The sequence below is a fragment of the Pseudorca crassidens genome, chromosome 1 (assembly GCF_039906515.1).
Source record: "Pseudorca crassidens isolate mPseCra1 chromosome 1, mPseCra1.hap1, whole genome shotgun sequence".
Taxonomy (NCBI): Eukaryota; Metazoa; Chordata; class Mammalia; order Artiodactyla; family Delphinidae; genus Pseudorca; species Pseudorca crassidens.
The window spans coordinates 40,191,115-40,210,325 of NC_090296.1; the positions used below are offsets into that span (position 1 = coordinate 40,191,115).

Consider the following 19,211-nt stretch of genomic DNA (forward strand, 5'->3'; position numbering starts at 1 on the left):
CTTAAATGCTGAGAACTACAAAACACTAATAAAGGAAACTGAAGATAATTCAAAGAAATGGAAAGATATCCCATGCTCTTGGATTGGAAGAATTAATATTGCTAAAATGGCCATACCACCCAAAGCACTCTACAGATTTAATGTGGTCCCTATCAAATTACCCATGACATTTTTCACAGAACTAGAATAAATAATCCTAAAATTTACATGGAACCATACGCTTTGTTTTGTTTTTCAAATTTACAGAAGAGTTGCAAGAATAGTACAAAGAACTCCTAGATTCACCAAGTGTTAAGATTTGGCATATTTTATCTCCTTCTTTCTTGTATAACACACATATACATAAATCTGCACACACATACACAAACATTTTTCTCCTAAACCATTTGAGATTTAGTTGCAGACATCATGTCCCCTTACCCCTAAGGACTCCGGTTTCCCCTAAGGAAACCGGAAACAGTCCCTTCCAAACTGCAGTAAAAACATCCTATTCAGGGAATCTAACATTGATACAAGGCTATTATCCAACATACAATCCATATTCAAATTTCCCCAATTATTACAATTTGTCCTTTGTAGCATTTTTTCCTGATTTGGGTCAGATCCAAAACCATCTATTGCATTTACTTATCTCTGTAGTCTTCTTCAATCTGGAACAGTGCCTCAGGCATCTTTCATGACACTGACTTTTGTGGAATGTCTCCAAATGTGGGCTTGTCTGATAGTTCCTCCTGATTAGAACCAGGTTATGTGTTTTTGGCATACGTGTCGCTGTATCCTTCTCAGGGCTTCAGATCAGGAAGCACAGGATACCAGTTTGCCCCATTACTAGTGATGCTAACTTTGACGGTTTAGTTAAGGTAGTGAACCCCACGTTTCTGCACTGTAACATTACCCTTTTCCCCTTTGCAATTAATAAGAAATCTGTGGGGAAATTCTCCAAAAATGTAAATATTCTGGCCTTCAAGTTTTCACACAATACTTTAGCATCGTGGATGACTACTGTGTGAATCAAGTGTTACTATGATGGTTGCAAAGTAGTCATTTTCTAACTCTTTTTGTCTATATTTTTTAGTTGGCATCATTTCCAATCATAATAAATATTAAAAACTTATAAACAAGTTTACTCAAGAATTTGAGTACTTTTTCACTCAAAGTCAAGCAATTTTCTTTTAACTCCTCAACATCCTAAGTCCTGAACATCTCAAGTGTAACTGTTTAGCAGCGATCCCTAACCTTTACCTGCTTAGAGCCTAAATTTGATTTTTCCCTCCCCTGCTTTCTCTTCCTTCTGTCCTCCAGGACTAAGCAGAGTGGAAATTGCTGCTGGGATAAGTAGGATGGGTAAGAAGGAAATTCCAGGTTGTCGACCAGTAAGTGGAGGGAGGAATGGCCTGTGGGGTAGCAACTTGTGGATGCACCCGGCCAAAATGACACACTACCAACCAGTAAACCAGGAGCAACCAGATGGGGACTAGATATTTCCCCGATGAAGCCAAATATTCATCCACAACAGCCCCAAAGACCCATCCACCCAAGAATGCCCCGAGAGTTCCAGGGCATAATACAATTACATATTTCCAACATTGCCCAAACATGCCTGGCAGTTCCTGAGAAATTAGGCTTATAAACAGACTACAGCAACTTTAACAATAAAGACTCATAAGGGGAAGTATTAGTAATGGAACGAACAACATAAATGGAAGAAAAGAGAAAAATACTTCACTATGATCTGGAAACACAAAACTATCGGCAACGCTGTAACCGAAAGTGGGATCCGGCAGCTTGCCACTCAAAAGCCAATAAAGAGGCAAGGTTGGTGGAAAGGAAAGTTTGCTTTATTTTTGGATGCCGACAAACTGGGGAGGGGGGTGGAGGGAGGGGCGGGGGGAGGCAGATTTCTGTCCAAAGCCCGCCCCCCACCCGACAATCAGTGGGCAAGAGCTTTTATAGGTGAAGGGAGGGGACAACATGCAGAAACAGTACAGTCAGCTGTGCCAGTCATCTTGAAATTGGTCGTGTGGTGGTCTGACCAGTATCATCATGATTGTTTTAAATACGATTAATTTTTAGTTCCAGGGTCAGTTTGTTCCCACTTCCTTGAGGCCAGTTCTTGGAATTGTGGCAGCTTATGTCATGGCTACAGCCTGGTCATCATGTAGTTAACTTCCTCCACCTGGTGGAGGTTTTAGTATCCACAAGACAGCTCACAGGATAGGGCTCAGAATATTATCTATAGTCCTTGAGGAGGAACTAAAGGTCCTTAATTATGCTTAATGACTAAACTGTTATTATTTACTCTCGCTGGACTGTTTTCCTTTGTTTCTGCATTTTCTCACTTCTCTGATTAAACTTATTCTACGACTGAAGTTTTCCCACAGACAAAAGGCAGGCGGAGGACATGGGGGGCAAGGGCCATAGGGCCCTGCTCCATTTCAATACTTATTACTGAGAAACTCAAGAAACACAGGTCAAATACGCCACCACTTTATATAATAACCAGGCTGCTCACATTAACAGGGTTTTGGGGGGGGTATTCCTACTAGTCTCACCTTCTTTCTATTACAATTCCTCCCAACTGTTTCAACCTTTTAAAGATCTTATAAGCCTGAGTTATACAAATAAAAACACACATAGCCCAAGGGGAATTTAGTTTGAAGGTCTCAAAGATCCTTATCATTTCACCATAACTCTCTGAAAACCAAGGTGAGGCTCTCAGATTCTCCATTCTTCCCCTGGAATCTGCCCTCGGTCACCATGCTGTCCGAACGTAAGGACATTTTCGTTCTATTTGTTACATTCTTTTTGGTGAACATTATAAGTTGCCAGGCAAATATTTTTTAAATATCTCTATTTTATACACATTTACATGCCACATTCGTAAAGGAGGTCCTTCTGGATTCCTTCCAGAAATGACTGGAGAGGATTCAGGTTTTGCTCAGCTTTAAAACTAATTTTTCTCTCAAGGGGAAATTTCCTGGGGGACAAAAATAGAGAAAGCAGTCAGCTATAGCCCTAAGGCAACGGTGCCCAGGTTTGATTTATGTTCATGAGGCCATGTACCCGACACACAGTGACAGGACTGAAGAAGGAACTGTCACTCTGTGCTCCTACCTGCCTCTCACCTGTCATTCCCGCACTTACAGATGAGAGAAGGGCAGGGAGCATGGTTGCTTCGCCTGGAACTTGATAGAAATGTAAAATTCCCGGACTACAACCCAGACTTACTGAATCACAGACTCTGGGAGGGCCAGCAATCTGGTTTAACAAGCCCTCCAGGTGATTCTGATACAGATTAAAATCTGAGATGTATTACTTAAAAAAATAATGATGTCAAAGTATTTCTGAAAGCTCTTGGAGTAATTCTAATAAGTAACCAAGCTGAGATCACCTTTATGCTAACTGTAAGGGAATTGTGGGACTGTAAGCTGTAGATAGGGTCAAGATTTGAAGAGAATTTTTCAAGACACTGGCTGAGAATACTTCCCTTCTTTTCATTTCCCTAGTAGAGACACATAGTAAGTCTCTCACTCTACTTCTGAATGAGAACAAAGACAAACTAATTATCCTCTACCTCTGGGAACCTTTCATAGTTTCAGCTCCATGCCAGCTGAGAACGAACATAATTAAGATTGCACCTAAAAATCAGCTCAAGAGCTAAGCTGGTTGAATATTACCATTTTTTCCATAAACAAAACAAATGGGCTAAAGTTTGATTCTTCAGTAGAGCTGAATATAGCGTGTAAGGAAGTCGAAGAAATATTTCTCTAAATAAATTGGGCAGAGAGAGCACAGCTAATTTTTTTTTCTAGGATACCAAATGTATCATCTTTACCCTAAATATAAGAAAATGAATAATGGTACACTGTCCCACAGCATTTGTGGGATGCAAAAAATTGCCTATAGATACTTCAGGCCCCTTTGCCTTTGTTTTTAAGAAATACAAGAATAAGGCCAAATCTAATTATCTTCCTCTTTTTTGAGTATTACTTTGTTAATAAAAGGCTAAAGCCATAATTTCTTTTCCTAGACAAAAAAAAAGTGAACTAAACTACACTTTTTATAAATGAGCAGAGAAAAAGAGAGGCTTGGCTCAAATTAGCCAATTTTATTATAAACACCTGATCTAGATTTTTTCATTTAAAAAGGGGAGAGCATGCTGGTATCTCCACACATATAAACTGATGGCAAAGAAAGAGGGCAACTACCCTGTACTAAGAGCCTACGATGTGCTCATCACCGTGCAGGAGATGTGACAGATTTGTCCTGACTTTAAAGATAAAGAAACTGAGGTCATTTGGAACCTTCCATGGTTCCATGGAAGTGAATTTCAGAGGTTTCAAATACAGGTCTGTTTGGCTACAGAAACCCATGTTCTCTGCACTATAGCAAAGCTGTGTTCTTGTCTGGGATAATAGTTTGTTTAAAAGAAAAATAATAAATTATTGCAGAAATGCTGACCCCCGTCTTCCCATCTTTGTCCCTTCTCACCTTTCAAAGATGCCTACCAAAGGGCCTCTCCAGCCAGTACACCATTCATTCATTCATTCATTTAAGCCCCTAACATGTGCCAGGTCTGTACTAGGGGCTCAGACACAACACCTCCTGCGTGCTAGGTACGCGGCAGGTGTGACCAGTGGTTTTACTCGGACCTCCCTTTGAGGTTCCACCAACACGCACCCAGCTTCCAACACAGCTAACTTAACCAGCTTTCATAGATGTGATTCCATTTCCAAAAGCACTGAGCAATAAAGCAGTGGTGCCAAGATGCCGAAAGCAGGCCAACCCAGAGCCTTCCAACACTTCCGTTCAGTAGTTTTAACCTGACACGTCCGCGCGCTCACCTCGTTCACTGTCCATGGTGACCAGATTCGGTCTCCGGCCGCTGGGAGCATGGCCCGCGTGGGGCCACTGGGCGGCCGATCGCTCAGGCCACCCTTATGCCCAGAAGGCGAACACGCAAACCCAGCCCAGAACTCGGGGCGAACCTTGAATTCAGCGCCAAGAGCTCGCGGCGCCTGGGTGGCAGGGCTCCCCAAAGGTCGGCTCTAGCCCGGGGACACCCCCCAAAGGGCTGCGTTGGCAAGGCCCGCTGCCCCGCGGCATCGAGCGTCCCCTCCACCTGGGCGTCCACCGCACGTCCTTCTGCCACATCCCTCCGGGACGGGCTGCCAGGGCCGCCTGTGCCTCTCCAGTCCTGCCCGGCCGCAGAGGGTGACGGCGGAGGGGCGAGAGGGCACCCGGCCGAGGCTCCCGCGAGCCCTGCACAAAGGCGGGCGTCGGAAACAGGAGGACTTCCCACCCCCGGGCCCCGCGGCCTCCCACCCGCGGCCTCCGCCTCCCGAGCGCACTTACTGTCGGTCGCCATGGTCCGGCCCGGGGCTGCGGGGCGGCCGCCAGCGCCTGGGGTACCGGCGCCGAGCCGGGCCGGCGCGCTCCTCGCCAGGCCCCGCGCGCTCGGGGGCCGCGCCGCGCACAGCCCCTCCCGTCGCGCGCCCCCGCCGCGCCGCCCCGCGCCCCGAGAGCCCAGGCCCGCGGGCAGAGCCGGCCGAGCCCCGGAGCCGGGCGGCTGACTCACCCCTCCCCGCCTCGAAGCGCTTGTCCTCCCTCCGCGACCCTCCCCCTAACACAATGAACGCAGCCCCTTGGAAGAACGCTCCCGGCCGCGCTCCTTTCCCACCACGTTCCCCGCTACGTTCTCGTTTCCGTCTCACCTTTTCCAATGTCCACCTCATCCTTGCCTCGACCTTCCTGCCTGCGGCTTGGCACCTCCAAACACTGGAAGGAGCAAAGCAGGAAAAGAGAGTTGAGAGTGGGAGGCGCCGCTCAGCCAGGTGCAGGACACTAATCTCCTGGCCTGAGAGCTCCTGGGAAACCCGCCCAACACTACCCTGGTAGGTTCCAAGGGTCCCGTGCTTCTCGTGTTAACCACCTGTTTTGTCTCCAGTGTGAAATCAGTGTCTGGCCCATAGTAGGCTCTCAGTAAATATCTGTTGGGTGGGTGGGTGAATGGCTATATGACGGAGGCCTGCGTGAATAAATGAAGGATTGAATAAATGGCCAACTAACTGGATGCCACCTGGATGAGCATCTGATTAACAGAGGACCACCCGCCCAACCCAGCCCTACCAGCTGACTGTGAGTGGATCCTCGAGTACCCTGAATCAGACTGAATGAGGGAGCCAATGAATGAGTTTTGTGCCTCCCAGGCCCTTCGTGATTCAGGAGGGCTCCAAGCTGAAGCCATCTGTGAGAGATGTATAAATGTTCCTGAAGTCCAGAAACCAATTTCCGATGGGCTCTTGGTATATCAGGGGGAGTGGTACCTGAGACCCCCCCGCCATGTCCCTGATGTAAACAATCAAATGACTCCAACATGTGTCCTGAAGTATATGGTGGCTGTTTACTTCTTACAGACACATCTGTTTGCTGCATTTGGGGAAGCACCTTCCACCCAATCAGTAGGGATCCCCGTAGGGATCACCCCAGCCCTGGGCTAGACACTGAGAAGACCCTGAAGTAAGGCAGGGGCAGAAGCAGCTCCCATTTGGCTGGGCAGACACAGAAAGCAACCAGGGAACAAGCCAGGACTCCTTTCTGATCCATCCACAGAGCACAGATGAGGGAGACATGGATATTCTGATTGGGCCCCATATCCAGAGCCAGTACATCTGAAGTGGGACTGAGGGCATCAATTTTTTGTTGTTTGTTTTTGATCATTTTGTGTTTAACACAGGTGATTCTGAAGCACACTTATAATTAACCTCAGAGATCTGACTCATTTGGCTTTCACACCAACCCTCTGTGGTAGGCCCCAATGCAGAAAGACTTGAAATGTGTAAGATGGAGAACGGGGGGGGAAAAAGGATTAAATATGACCCTGGAGTTTTGAGGCTCACAAAACAGGAGGTTAAGCTGATTTGAGGGGGAAGATGGTGATTTGGGTTGAAGTCATTTGAAGGGTCAGTAGAACATTGGTGAGGTTCTTTATTCATTAATTGAGCCTACCTGTATAAGTCAGAAAGAGGAAAAATCATAACTCAACGTATAAGTTCAATAATGGTTTTCTGAATGACCAGTTCGAAAGCAAGTTTATTAGCCTGGAGCCAGATGTCAGATGAGGAGGGTTAAGGAATAAGTAGACCTCAAAGAGGTAGAGGCCCTGGTATAGATAATTCTCTCCAAAAGTTTGGCAGTACAGGGAATGAGGAATGGAGAGCTTCAGAGGAAAACAGGCTTCAGGTGAGATTGGTTTTTTGTTTTTTAAGATAGACGATTGTTCAGAAGGAAAGATACTTCTGCCCTTATATTCAAATATGTAAAAGAAAGAAATTCGCTTTTCTACAGCTAAGTTAATTTTCTGGCCCAAGTCCAAATTCCACCTATTGTTAGGAACCTTGATTTGAGTCAGTTCGCGATAAACTCCATCAATTCAGAGGCAATTCAGAGACTTCCCTCCCCACTTTTTCTTGCAGTTGTGGAAACATTTGGAGGAAAGGGTTATAAAGCATCAGGAATGTGAAGAGGTATTTGGCCCTCGGGCACCGTGTCCTCCCTGTGAGGGGCCACTTGTCTGAATTTCAGAGCTCATCAGACCTCCTCAGTCAGGAATGACCGCCAGTTGTCTGTCCACGAGTGCGGCATCCATTGTCCTCTTGCCCACACCCAAAGCCTCTCCGGGTCTGACTCTTTCTCCTTGACCTTCCCATTGCTTTTGAGGGGAAAAAGCATGACGTGCCCATGCCATTCTGGGGAAACAGGGAAACCTGGGAAGGAGTCTCAGGCCTTTTCTAACAAGCCACACACACAATCACTTTTTTGTTATTCTTTTACTGTAGTGATGAAGAGGAACTCTGCATGGTTTGTCAACAAACAAGACGTGTTTAATATGGTGTTAGACAAAGATCCCCCTAAGTCTCAATTGCCCCAATCTATCTGTAAGTTCTATGGTCCCCCACCGGTCATTAGCAATGGGACTTTTCTCTAAGAAAGTAAAAGGAATGAGTACGGGATGTTTTCAACTACATACAATGCATAAGGGTGGCTTAAACAGTAAGAACGTTGTATTTATTGTCTCCTATTGTGAGGAATCCAAAGGTGGGTGGTCCCTTGGTTAGTTTGGCATCTCAACAGTGTCAGTGGAAAGTCAGACTCCTTCCCTCTTCCTCCTCAGCCATTCTGAGTCTGTTGGCAGCAGTCCCCGCTCATGATCACAGTAAAATGAAACCTCATGTCCTCACAGGACAACTTTCCAAAAGGAGGGGGAGGGCATTCCTTCTCATCTCTCTCTGCAGTCAGGGAAGACAATCTTTGTAAAAAGCTCCCTCCATCAACTGTAGCTGCAGTGGAGGCTGGGAAAGCAAATGTCTGTTATTTTGAGCTTCTCTGCCATGAGGTAGGTTCTGTCAACAGGAAGAAGGGAGTAGGGAAGGGCTGTTAAGAATCTCCTCAGTTCTCTCCTTGATGACCCTTCCTCTCTCCATGGCCCAGGAAATCTGTCTCCCAATAAGAGACTGGAAAAATGACTGTTAAAACATCCTGTTTTCTTGCAAATCTGTGTCTTGTATGTGGACCTTAGCTTTTGAAACTCAAAAGCCAAGGTTTGGGCCCATTTGAGTTCTCTACACAAACTAAGGCCACAGATGCCAAGGTCTACGAGCCACAACTACTGAGCCCACGTGCCACAACTACTGAAGCCCGCGCACTTAGAGCCCGTGCTCCACAACAAGAGAAGCCACTGCAATGAGAAGCCCGCGCATTACGACGAAGAGTGTCCCCTGCTCGCTGCAACTAGAGAAAGCCTGTGTGCAGCCACAAAGACCCAACACAGCCAAAAATAAATAATAAATAAAATAAATAAATTTTTTTAAAAAGAGACATGGTAAATAAAGTTACATATTAGGAGTGAAAACTACCTAAGTCCATATCAAGCTAGGATTCCAACACACTTCCAAGGGGAGAAGAAGGAGCCACCGCAGAGAAAGGATCTGAAATACAGAGAAAGGCGGGAATAGGTTTTGGATGAGAGTGGCTCGCATCACCAGTGTACAGAGTTCCACCTTGGAGAGAAAGATGCATTTTTCATCTCAGAAACTTAAGTTGAGGAAAACAGGCTGATGAAGGTCCTCTTTGTGGTTGGAAGAGGGAGGTTGAGGGAGTGCAGTCATGCTCTGTGGCCCCAGAGTTCCCTGTAATGTAGGACGCATGCTGAGTTGCCAGCAAGGAAGGGAGCAGAGAGAAGGTTGAGGGCTTAGGACAGTGGGAAGGGTTTAAACTGCCTCTGTTAGGAAGGTGAAAGGGAATCCAAGGGATGAATAGAAGAAAAGGACTTCCGGTCCACAGCAAGGACCCACCTGGAATTAGGCCTCGGGAGCCCAGGAAGCAAGGCAGCCATGTGGAAGCTTTCTCCAGCATCACTGGGGAAAGCAGGGGATGGAAGGAGATGGGACTTGAAGGAAGGCTAAAAGACAGAGGAATTCGAGGTCACCGTGTCCCCATAGCTACTAGCCACAGGGCTCAGTGGGTTGGAAGGATAAATGAAGCCACAGCAAGAGTGAAGAGGGACTGGGAGAATGCAGAGGCCCAGGGCCTGGAGCCCCTGAAGACCTAAGTAGGAGGACAGGCTCGAATGGCCTGGGAGAACGTTTGCTCTTGGGGCTGTGTATCCATAAGGGGAGTCGGGACAGGGAAAAGACTGGACCAACCATGTGTTCATAAAATGCTTTAGCTAAGGTGATTACTGAAGTATTACTGCTGCAGGGCTTTTCTGACTTTGCCATAATTGTGACTCAAATGTCACCATCCATGTTGCTTGAGTTCACTTCCAGAATAAGAGAGGACAAATACCTCTTATACACATGGCGTACACGTGGCATGGAAATCACCGTATAGGCCCTCTGAACCTTGACCTGTGACCACATCCTGTTGACTTTATCAGCACTCTGGCTATAAACAAGCCTGAGAGCAGGGAGCGGGGAGGGGCTGCAGCCACTTTCTGTGGGTCTGCATCACGGCAGAGACTAGTTTTGGTTGAAAAAGCTATTGCTTTGTCTCTTTGTTAGAGTAGGTGAAAATAGAAAAATTACTTTAACTATGATTTGTGCATGTAGCCTGCGAGCTTCTGAGCAATATATCTGACAAGAGAAGCGAGGAGTTTTTGTTTGTTTTATGTAAAACTTGCCTTTGATTTTCATTTGGACTCTCTATCTGTCCTAAGCATCTGAACTCTCAGAACATTCAGATATGATATGGATGATGGTAATAGACAGAGACAGCTTTTCCAAAATAGGCATTAGATAATAAGTAGATCATGCTCTGATTTAACCCTTGCAAGTCACACAGGGGATGGGCTAATCAGGTACAAGTCCGGTCCAGAAAGTGGAGGGAAGGCCTGGGTCCTGGCCCTGCAGTTTGGTGATTAAGTTCCCAGCAGTTGCTGGAGAGAATCAAGGGCTTAAAATTAAAAAATCACAGCACTTATGGTTGCCTGTCTCCCACTGCAGTTGCCTCTTAGCTGGTCCATACATGATGCCAGGTAAATGTTTAAGAAATCTAAGGTGGAATTTAGAAGAGGTAAGGGAGAACAGCCAGTCTCAGGAAAAAGTAAGAGAGAGTCGGGGAACCAGGCAGAAAAATAGGTCAAAATGATGGCTTTGCTGTTCAAAACTCTTTATGAATGCAACATTAATTTCTTTTTCTTTTTCTTTTTTTTTTTGCGGTATGCGGGCCTCTCACTGTTGTGGCCTCTCCCGTTGCGGAGCACAGGCGCCGGACTCACAGGCTCAGCGGCCATGGCTCACAGGCCCAGCCGCTCTGCCGCATGTGGGATCTTCCCGGACCGGGGCACGAACCCGTGTCTCCTGCATTGGCAGGCGGACTCTCAACCACTGCGCCACCAGGGAAGCCCTCTTTTTCTTAATAGTGATGAAGGGCAGCTTATTTGTTTAAAGTACATTTTAGCACTTTTTTTTTAAAGTAAAAATACATAGTTATAGAAATAATACTAAAAAGCTCAAGCATCGTATACGAACCCTGGGATCATGTGTGCCTGGAGGAGGGGCGTGCAGGGGCCAGAGAATGCATCCTAAGAGTTCTCGATTTTTGCCAAAGGCGGGAGTCGGCCAACGTTCACCAAGTATGGGCCTCAGCGCAACGGGTCTAGAATCACCCCCCAAGAACTTGCTAAAAATGCATATTCTCAGACTCCAACCAGCACTTACTGGATCAGAAGCTGTAGCAGTGGGACCCTGGAACATGCATATTAAATGAGCTCCCCAGGTGTTTCCAACACAACCTAAAACTGGAGAACATTTGACCCAAGTAAGCGTTTCCTCACAGGGTAATAAAACTGCCTGGAGACCTGGAACTTCAGACCCGGGAGTTTCCGCTTTGGTCTTCTCTGACAATGGAGAGTGGAGGCCTTGATAAGCTACTAAATGCTGAGAGATCAGCCACTAAGAAACAAAGGCAGTGCTAACAAACTTGTTCAATAGGGCTTCCCTGGTGGCGACACGGGTTCGTGGCCCCGTCCGGGAAAATCCCACATGCCACGGAGCGGCTGGGCCTGTGAGCCGTGGCCGCTGAGCCTGCGCGTCCGGAGCCTGTTGCTCCTCAACAGGAGAGGCCACAACAGTGGGAGGCCCGCGTACCGCAAAAAAACAAAAACAAAAAAACTTGTTTAATAAATGGCTCTTATTTAGACCTAAAGACCTCTGTTTAAAAATGAAGTCCATTCCTTCTTTTTATCCTTCATAAAGATAAGAACTGGTCACAATTCTCAATAATTAATTCTTCATATCATAAGAAAAAGCTCCAAGAGTTATGGGGCCACATAGTTGCTTTCTTGCCTCCAAGCTAAGTAACTCCGATTCTCTGTCAAAATACTTGTTTGTTTTAGCTAAAATAACAAGATATAATTTTTCAGATCTGTGTTTTATTTAAGGAATAACTCTTGGACAAGGAGGGAAGTATGGCTGTCAGGAAATAAAATACCCACTTCACTTTACCTCTGAGTATTTAATATTTTTTCCATTTGATATAAGAAAACAGAGCTGGATAAGTGTAAGGGGAAATGTAACTAAGTTTTAAAACATTGATCTGCAATAATAATATATTTCAAGGTAGAATAAAATTTATGGTTTTAGTAACTCATTTTTATGTCATTCTCCTTAGTTCTATTTTCTAACCCTTTAAACGTCTTGACCTCTTGATCTTGTGCTTCCCTCTCGCCAAACCATCCAGTTTCTCTCCTCAAGCAAACTTCTGAAAAGAATGATCCATCCACAGTGCATCACTTCCAATTTAATCCTCAACACGCTACTAAAATTCACCCTCTGGAAAAAAAAAATTCACCCTCTGTCTTAACGCATTCAGACGGCCATAAACTTGGTGCCTGAAAATACAAGCATTTATTTCTCACAGTTCTGGAGGCTGGTGGTTCCAAGATCAAGGCAATGGCACATTCAGTGTCTGATGAGAACTTGCTTCCTGGTTCACAGAGGGCCATCTTCTCACATGTGTCCTCACAGAGAGGAGAGGGAATAAGAACTCACTGGGGCCTCTTTTATAAGGGCACTAATCTCATTCATGAGAGCTCCACTCTCACCTAATCACCTCCTGAAGGCCCCACCCACCTCCAAATACCATCACGTTGGGGATTAAGTTTTAACATGAATTTTGTGGGGACAGAAACATTCAACATTCAGTCTATAGCACCCTCAATAAAGGTAGTGACTTTCTAATTGGCGAACTCAAAAGGATAATTTTTGGTCTTTATTGTATCATACTGCTGCATATGATGACTAACTTACCACTCTCTCCTTGAAATTCTATTCCCTCAACTTGTGTGACACTTTGTTTTCTTACACTTCCTCCTGCATTTCATATCGTTATCAATAGTTCTTCTCCAAGGTCCTCTTCCCCTCAAATTTTCCTTATATTGGTGCTCCACCCTCAGTTCATTGCTCTATCCTCCACACTCCCTTGGTATCCTATCATCTCTCATGGTCTCAACAACCAATTCTTTGTAATATGTGTGCAATCTCCCCTGAGATTCAGACTCATATGTGGTGGTTAAAGCATAGGTTCTGGAGCCAGACCACGTGGGTTCCAACAATGGCTTTATCACTCAGCAGCTCTGTGATCTTGGGCAAGTTACTTAACATCTTTGTACCTTTGTTTCCTCTTCTCTAAAGTGATGATAAATTAATAACTCCTGGGACTCCCACTTCTGGCAGTATGACAGATCAGCTACTTTCAAAGGCTATTCTAACTCTTCCCGAATAAATTACTATAAAAATAATTATTCATGCATTCCTGTGCTCACTAAAAAGTAAGGAAAATTTCCAAGGGGAAGATGAAAACAATGGGCTAAAATTAGAGCAATGGCAGTAAGTCATAAGCAAGTGGGATGGAGACCAGTGAAGCAGAGTTGAACTGCTAACTCTTGCAATCAAGAACCCAAACTTTGAGCCCCAACTTGAGACTCCAGGGATTTTAGAGGTACAAGAATATTACTATTCCTGGCTCACGGTAGTGCTCCTAATGTTTTTTAAAACTATAAAACTTAAATCATTTATTGATCATTCACTTTTCTAAAAAACACAAACGTGAGAATAAAGGTAAACATACCCAAGACTCACCAGCCCTTGCAGAATAGGAAGAAGCCTGGACAGACAGCATGCAAATGTTTTTCCTTATACCTAATGTCTGCACTTCCTCACACATTCTAGAGTCCCATGTTTTGTCACCTCTTGCAGGAGAAAGGAAACTGAAGCTACAAGAATCATGTATAAGAGGGTCACAACAACTTTAAAGCTTTTGATGCTAATGGCTGGTACATTCTAGTTTGCAACTCTGATAAACGATATTAAATAAGAACTGTCAAATACCTACTCCCAGCTAACCTTTACTGTCATTCTTTGAAACTGCATCTCTGGTACTATTTATGCTCCTTCATTGTAGCTGTTGTTTCTCCCAAAGCACAAACCTAAAAGCCAGCAAAAAACAGCAAACGTAAGTCCCCTTTAAAGGGAAGCATCCCAAATTAGGCCCACCAGCTCACACGTGTTAAATTCAAGAAATATATGAGCTCCAAAGGAAAATTACCAAATACAGCAAGGATAGAACCAACCATGAGAGAGAGAGTTAGCAGAAACAACAAATAATAGACTGATTTGTTCAATTTCAGATATTGAAATTATCAAGTACAGAATGTAAAATAATTATGTTTGAAATATCTCATGAAATAAATGATGAACTTAAAAAACTGATCAAAGAATGAGAAAATATCAAAAATATCTAGGCAGATATAAATAAAACTCTCAGAAATGAAAAAACAAAGTGAAAATTTAAAACTCAGTGGATGGAGCCATGGCCTGGCTAGGACTTAGCTCCCCTTGGCACCAAGAATTCCAGCCTAAAGAGGCCTGCCTGGAAGGCCACGCCTCACCAGTTTTATTTCATGTAGTCACCCAGACTGTACAAATCGCTGGAGATACTCTCTTCATTCGATCAAAACTTGATGTCAGAAAGTGTGTAAATCCACCAAAGGACAAAGAGATATCTGACTATACAGCCCTGAGGAGACAGGCTACAATTTGCATTTTCTTCGCTGAAGCATTAAGTCCCAATTATGTGGAGTGCAGTTTTGTGAATGAATTATACTTGTAAATATAAGGGATTTTCAGAAAGAAAGCTAATAGAGTTATTTACTGGTACAGTAGGTATATGGGTAATTTTGTTGGTAATTCAATTTTTTTTTCCTTTACTTAGGACCATTTAATGTATCCAAAAAAGCTTTTTTTTTAAACTCAAAATAGATAAGATCACAGTCTCTTAAAAGCAATACATTTAATACATTCATAAGATTTCAAATGAGTGCATACATGCTGTAGGTTTTCAATCTTCCTTGGACAACACAAAAAACACAGTACTCATGTTGCAAGTTTTGACAGGAACATGAAATCTCATTTTGACACAAAGACAGGTTTAAAAAATAATAAAACCAACACTGAACTAATCGAGCACCAGCAGGCTTCCTTAAATCTTCTATCCTATCCCACTTTTGAAATCATATGGCTGCCTTCTATACCAGCATTTCTTCTTCCCTACCCAACAATTCGACAAAAAAATTAGATAAAAAAAATTATAGATGTGTCACTGAATGAGTACCACAACAGGCTAAAGAAAAAAAAAAGCCCACTTATTTGTTGAATGTTGAAAGAAGAGAATAAGATTAGGTGGGAAAACTGTAAGGCGTTTGATCCATTCACTTCACTCTGATATCAGAGCACAGGAACTGTGCTCAAAGGTGCTCAAAGAAATATCCCAACATTATTTATAAAAGGAAGGCTGCACTCATGTCTATGAAGAGCTTATAATACCATGGAAAAATATTTAAGTTATAAAGTTAAATGAGAAAGTGGAATACAAAACTTATACTCGGTATGATCTCAACTACGTAAAACCAAGCAAAAAAAAGGCTAAAAGTTCAAAATGTTAAGTTAGTGGTTGTATTTAAGTAGTGTACCTAATTGGATCTTTTCTCTTCTTTATTTTTGTCTCTTCCAACACTTTCTCTACTGGGGAGTTTTGTTTTTTGTTTGTTCTTTTTAATGATTAGCTACCAAAAAAGGATGCCTGATAGAAGTACTGAATTTGAGTTAATGAATTTAAGTCCAGCCTATAGGAAAGGATCTGTACATGTATAAAATTAGAAAACATTCCAGGCTACCCTCTGAATCCACAGTGTGTTAGCAGTAACTTCCGAGAGGCTGGAGGGCTTTGTCCTCTCCTCCAGCCAGGTGCAAAGTGTGACCAGATCCTGCCTGATGAAAACCTGCTGAATCGAACAAAAATGTCATGGATTTACAAAAAGGAACAGAAGTACCCACATTTGGCAAAAACCTATTTATAGTACAGGAGTAGCTCTTTAATACTATGATTAAACAAGGGGACGGCTACTTTCTCCTATCTTCTGTGCAGATAGCAAGTTTCAAAAAAGCTATCATCAATAAGAACTGTGGAAAGCCAATCCTGGCTTAGAAACAGAAATAAAACAGCCCTGCAACAACAGTGGACAGAGAAAAGCCACGATTTAGGAAATTATAAAAATTGCTTTCTATAAAATTGATGCCCTTGAAAACATTCGTTTACTGTATATACTTTAAGGTCCCCACTACCACCCGCCCTCAAAAAACAGGGTGAAAACCTCTAACACTTTCTACCAAAGTAGCCACTGGTATGTTCATTCAGCAAACACTGAGGGAAGGCTCATAACGTGCGAGGTACTGGAGCGTCAAAGGGCAGACGGATATGCCCCTGCCCCAAGGACATCTTGGTCTCTCAGAGCGGGACGCGGGCACATCACCAACCACGATACAGGAATGAAAAGCAGATGCCACTGCTTTCCTACAACTCAAGAATAAGCTACAATTCTCACTCAATTATTTACACAAAAGTCCTTACACAAACTTTCCTGACTCACTAGGAGGCAAAAATGCAACTACTTTCCCTTGATAAATACTTCTAGAAGGGACAGGCATTAAATTACATTTTGTGATATTTGCCCTTAAACATCACAGCGCCCAGTAGTGAGGTCAGTTAACTTTCTTTTAAGCAATGGAGCATTTTTACTCCACGAATGAGACACTTTGAAGCCGAGAAAAAGTGACCAGCCCTAGATCTAGATCAAGACTTGTCAGGACTGTCAAAAGCCGAGATCCAGGAGTGTAAATTTCAATTAAAATCTTCAGTCTCCTCTGCCGTCCACTGATTTTCAATATGCTCCTGGGGCAACCGCTCCAGCTCCTTCCACACATTTGGGTGGTCCTCCAGATCTTCCTAGAGGGATCTCGCGATGTCCAGTCTCCTGTAATCCTCAGGCTTGACTAGGCTTCGCACAACCTGGAGGCACCACTGTTACAGGGTGTACACTGGTAGTGTGATGTTTGCAAAAATAGGCTGTCCATCAACATTGTGAGACGGCACAAACAGCTCCGTTTGGTTAACTAGAAGCCCATCAGTTGTCCCAGCATCTAGGAAGACCCAAAGATTACCCCGGTAGCTATGGATTCGGCGGCCCGTGCTGGGGGGCAGCGTCGGGTAGGGCTGCACCTCGCCGTCGAAGTTGAGCCACACGGGCAGCACCACGCGCGGGCTGCGGTTGTAGAAGATGACCTGGGACGGCTCGCGCGTGTTCACTGAGCGCAGCATCGGCCGCGGCCGCCCTGCCTCCATCTCCTGCCGGGAGCGGGGCTCCTCCGGGTGGGACTCGCCAGGGCCGGACTCCTCCGCGCCGCCCTCGGCCTCTTCCGCGTTCCCCGCCTTCTGGGGCACTACCTCCCGGAGCCTAAAACTCGGTACTTCAGTATTTTGTCGGGTGTCAATGGTAACACTAAAGAAAATAAGCTATCTCTTTCGATTGGTTGATTAATCTTTATACACAGAATGACTTTCTAGACATATGGCCTCTAAATAAAGGACAAGGTATTTCATTTTTAAATGTAATACCATTAGTTTCTGCTGAGAAAATTTTATAGGCAACTAGTTGAAGTTTACAGAGATAATACCTTCAGTTAACCAAGTATAATAGTATAGACAATGTATCAATTATGCTGCAAGAGACTAGGAAACTATGAGATAATCAACTATTTAAAACATTTAACAAAGGCAGAAGAGTTAACAAATTTGAGGCTATAGCAAAATTCATTTCAGTTAAATCATTTACACTATATGAAGTTCAACAAATTATGTGGGTTAACTGAAAATAGTTAACTGAAGCTAACATAGCCCAATTCATTAAGTATTATGGTGATAAGGTATCTGAAATCAACCTGTAGATAATTATATGAAAGCTTTTTTGTCATTTATCTTAAATAAGACTTTTTAAAGCCTCATATTGAAGTGCTTGTAAGAAAAGCACTTTTTTATGTGAAGGGAGATGCTGGGAAACATTAAAAGTAAGCACATGACGACTACAGAGCAGGGGACATCCACAGCTATCAGAGCTGCTGCGCCCACTACAAGACAAAGCACCATTTTACCAGCCATGGCTCTGATGAGGCGGTCGCCTTCCTGTCCTCTGTAATCTTAAAATAAGCCTCCGGCAGTTAAGATAACGTGAATGTGCCTTTGTTCCTTGCAGCTAAATAGGATCCTGTCCAGACTGTTCTTAAAAAATCCAGACCCGCCGTATACAGCATATTAAACCAAATAATTCAAGCAAAAGAAACACCACATAGGGGCTTCCTTGGTGGCGCAGTGGTTGGGAGTCCACCTGCCAACGCAAGGGACACGGGTTCGAGCCCTGGTCCGGGAAGATCCCACATGCCGCGGAGCAACAAAGCCCGTGAGCCACAACTACTGAGCCCACGTGCTGCAACTACTGAAGCCTGTGCGCCTAGAGTCCGTGCTCTGCAACAAGAGAAGCCACCGTGGTGAGAAGCCCACACACCGCAACAAAGAGTAGCCCCTGCTCGCTGCAACTACAGAAAAGCCCACACGCAGCAAGGAAGACCCAACATAGCCAATAAATAAATAAATAAATTGATTAAAAAAAAAAAAACACATAAAAGGGGGTTATACAATGTGCAATGAAAATTACTACATAGTTGTTCAAAAGATAAATGAAGGGCTTCCCTGGTGGCGCAGCGGTTGAGAATCTGCCTACTAATGCAGGGGACGGGGGTTCGAGCCCTGGTCTGGGAAGATCCCACATGCTGCGGAGCAACTAGGCCTGTGAGCCACAACTGCCGAGCCTGTGCGTCTGGAGCCTTGCTCTGCAACGAGAGGCCGCGATGGTGAGAGGCCCACGCACCGCGATGAAGAATGGCCCCCGGTTGCCGCAACTAGAGAAAGCCCTCGCGCAGAAATGAAGACCCAACACAGCCATAAATAAATAAATAAATAAGCCAAGCATTTGAAGCCCTTTAAAAAAAAAAAAAGATAAATGAAAATGTGAGAAGTTAAGCACCCACAGAGTCTCCTCAATGCCATTTTAAAAAGCAAGCATTCTTCAAACTGTAATTTAATTCAAGAATCAAGTGTAGGTTGGGAAGGCATTAATAACTCTGCTTATTTTCCTAGGTTCTTTATCTCAAAGCAAGAGTAATTTTCAGCCCATAGAGTTCATTTTTAAAGATACCTCAATTAAATATATTTTCTCTATATATACATGTGTGAATCTTGTCATAACTGAAATAGGTTATTAG

At 44.1% G+C, this 19,211-nt stretch overlaps 1 protein-coding gene and 1 pseudogene across 1 annotated transcript in view; both read right to left on the reverse strand.

The window, feature by feature from the left end:
- The window catches only part of SYT16 (synaptotagmin 16), a 280,210-nt gene extending 274,762 nt beyond the window's left edge, over positions 1–5,448 (reverse strand). Inside the window, exon 1 of the mRNA XM_067733949.1 lies at positions 5,356–5,448. Coding sequence (XP_067590050.1) covers positions 5,356–5,368 — 13 coding nt within the window. The 5' untranslated portion in view covers positions 5,369–5,448. The remainder of the gene's footprint in view (positions 1–5,355) is intronic.
- Positions 5,449–14,849: 9,401 nt separating this feature from the next.
- On the reverse strand, positions 14,850–18,393 carry LOC137226157 (von Hippel-Lindau disease tumor suppressor pseudogene; annotated as a pseudogene).
- Between the last annotated feature and the right edge of the window lie 818 nt (positions 18,394–19,211).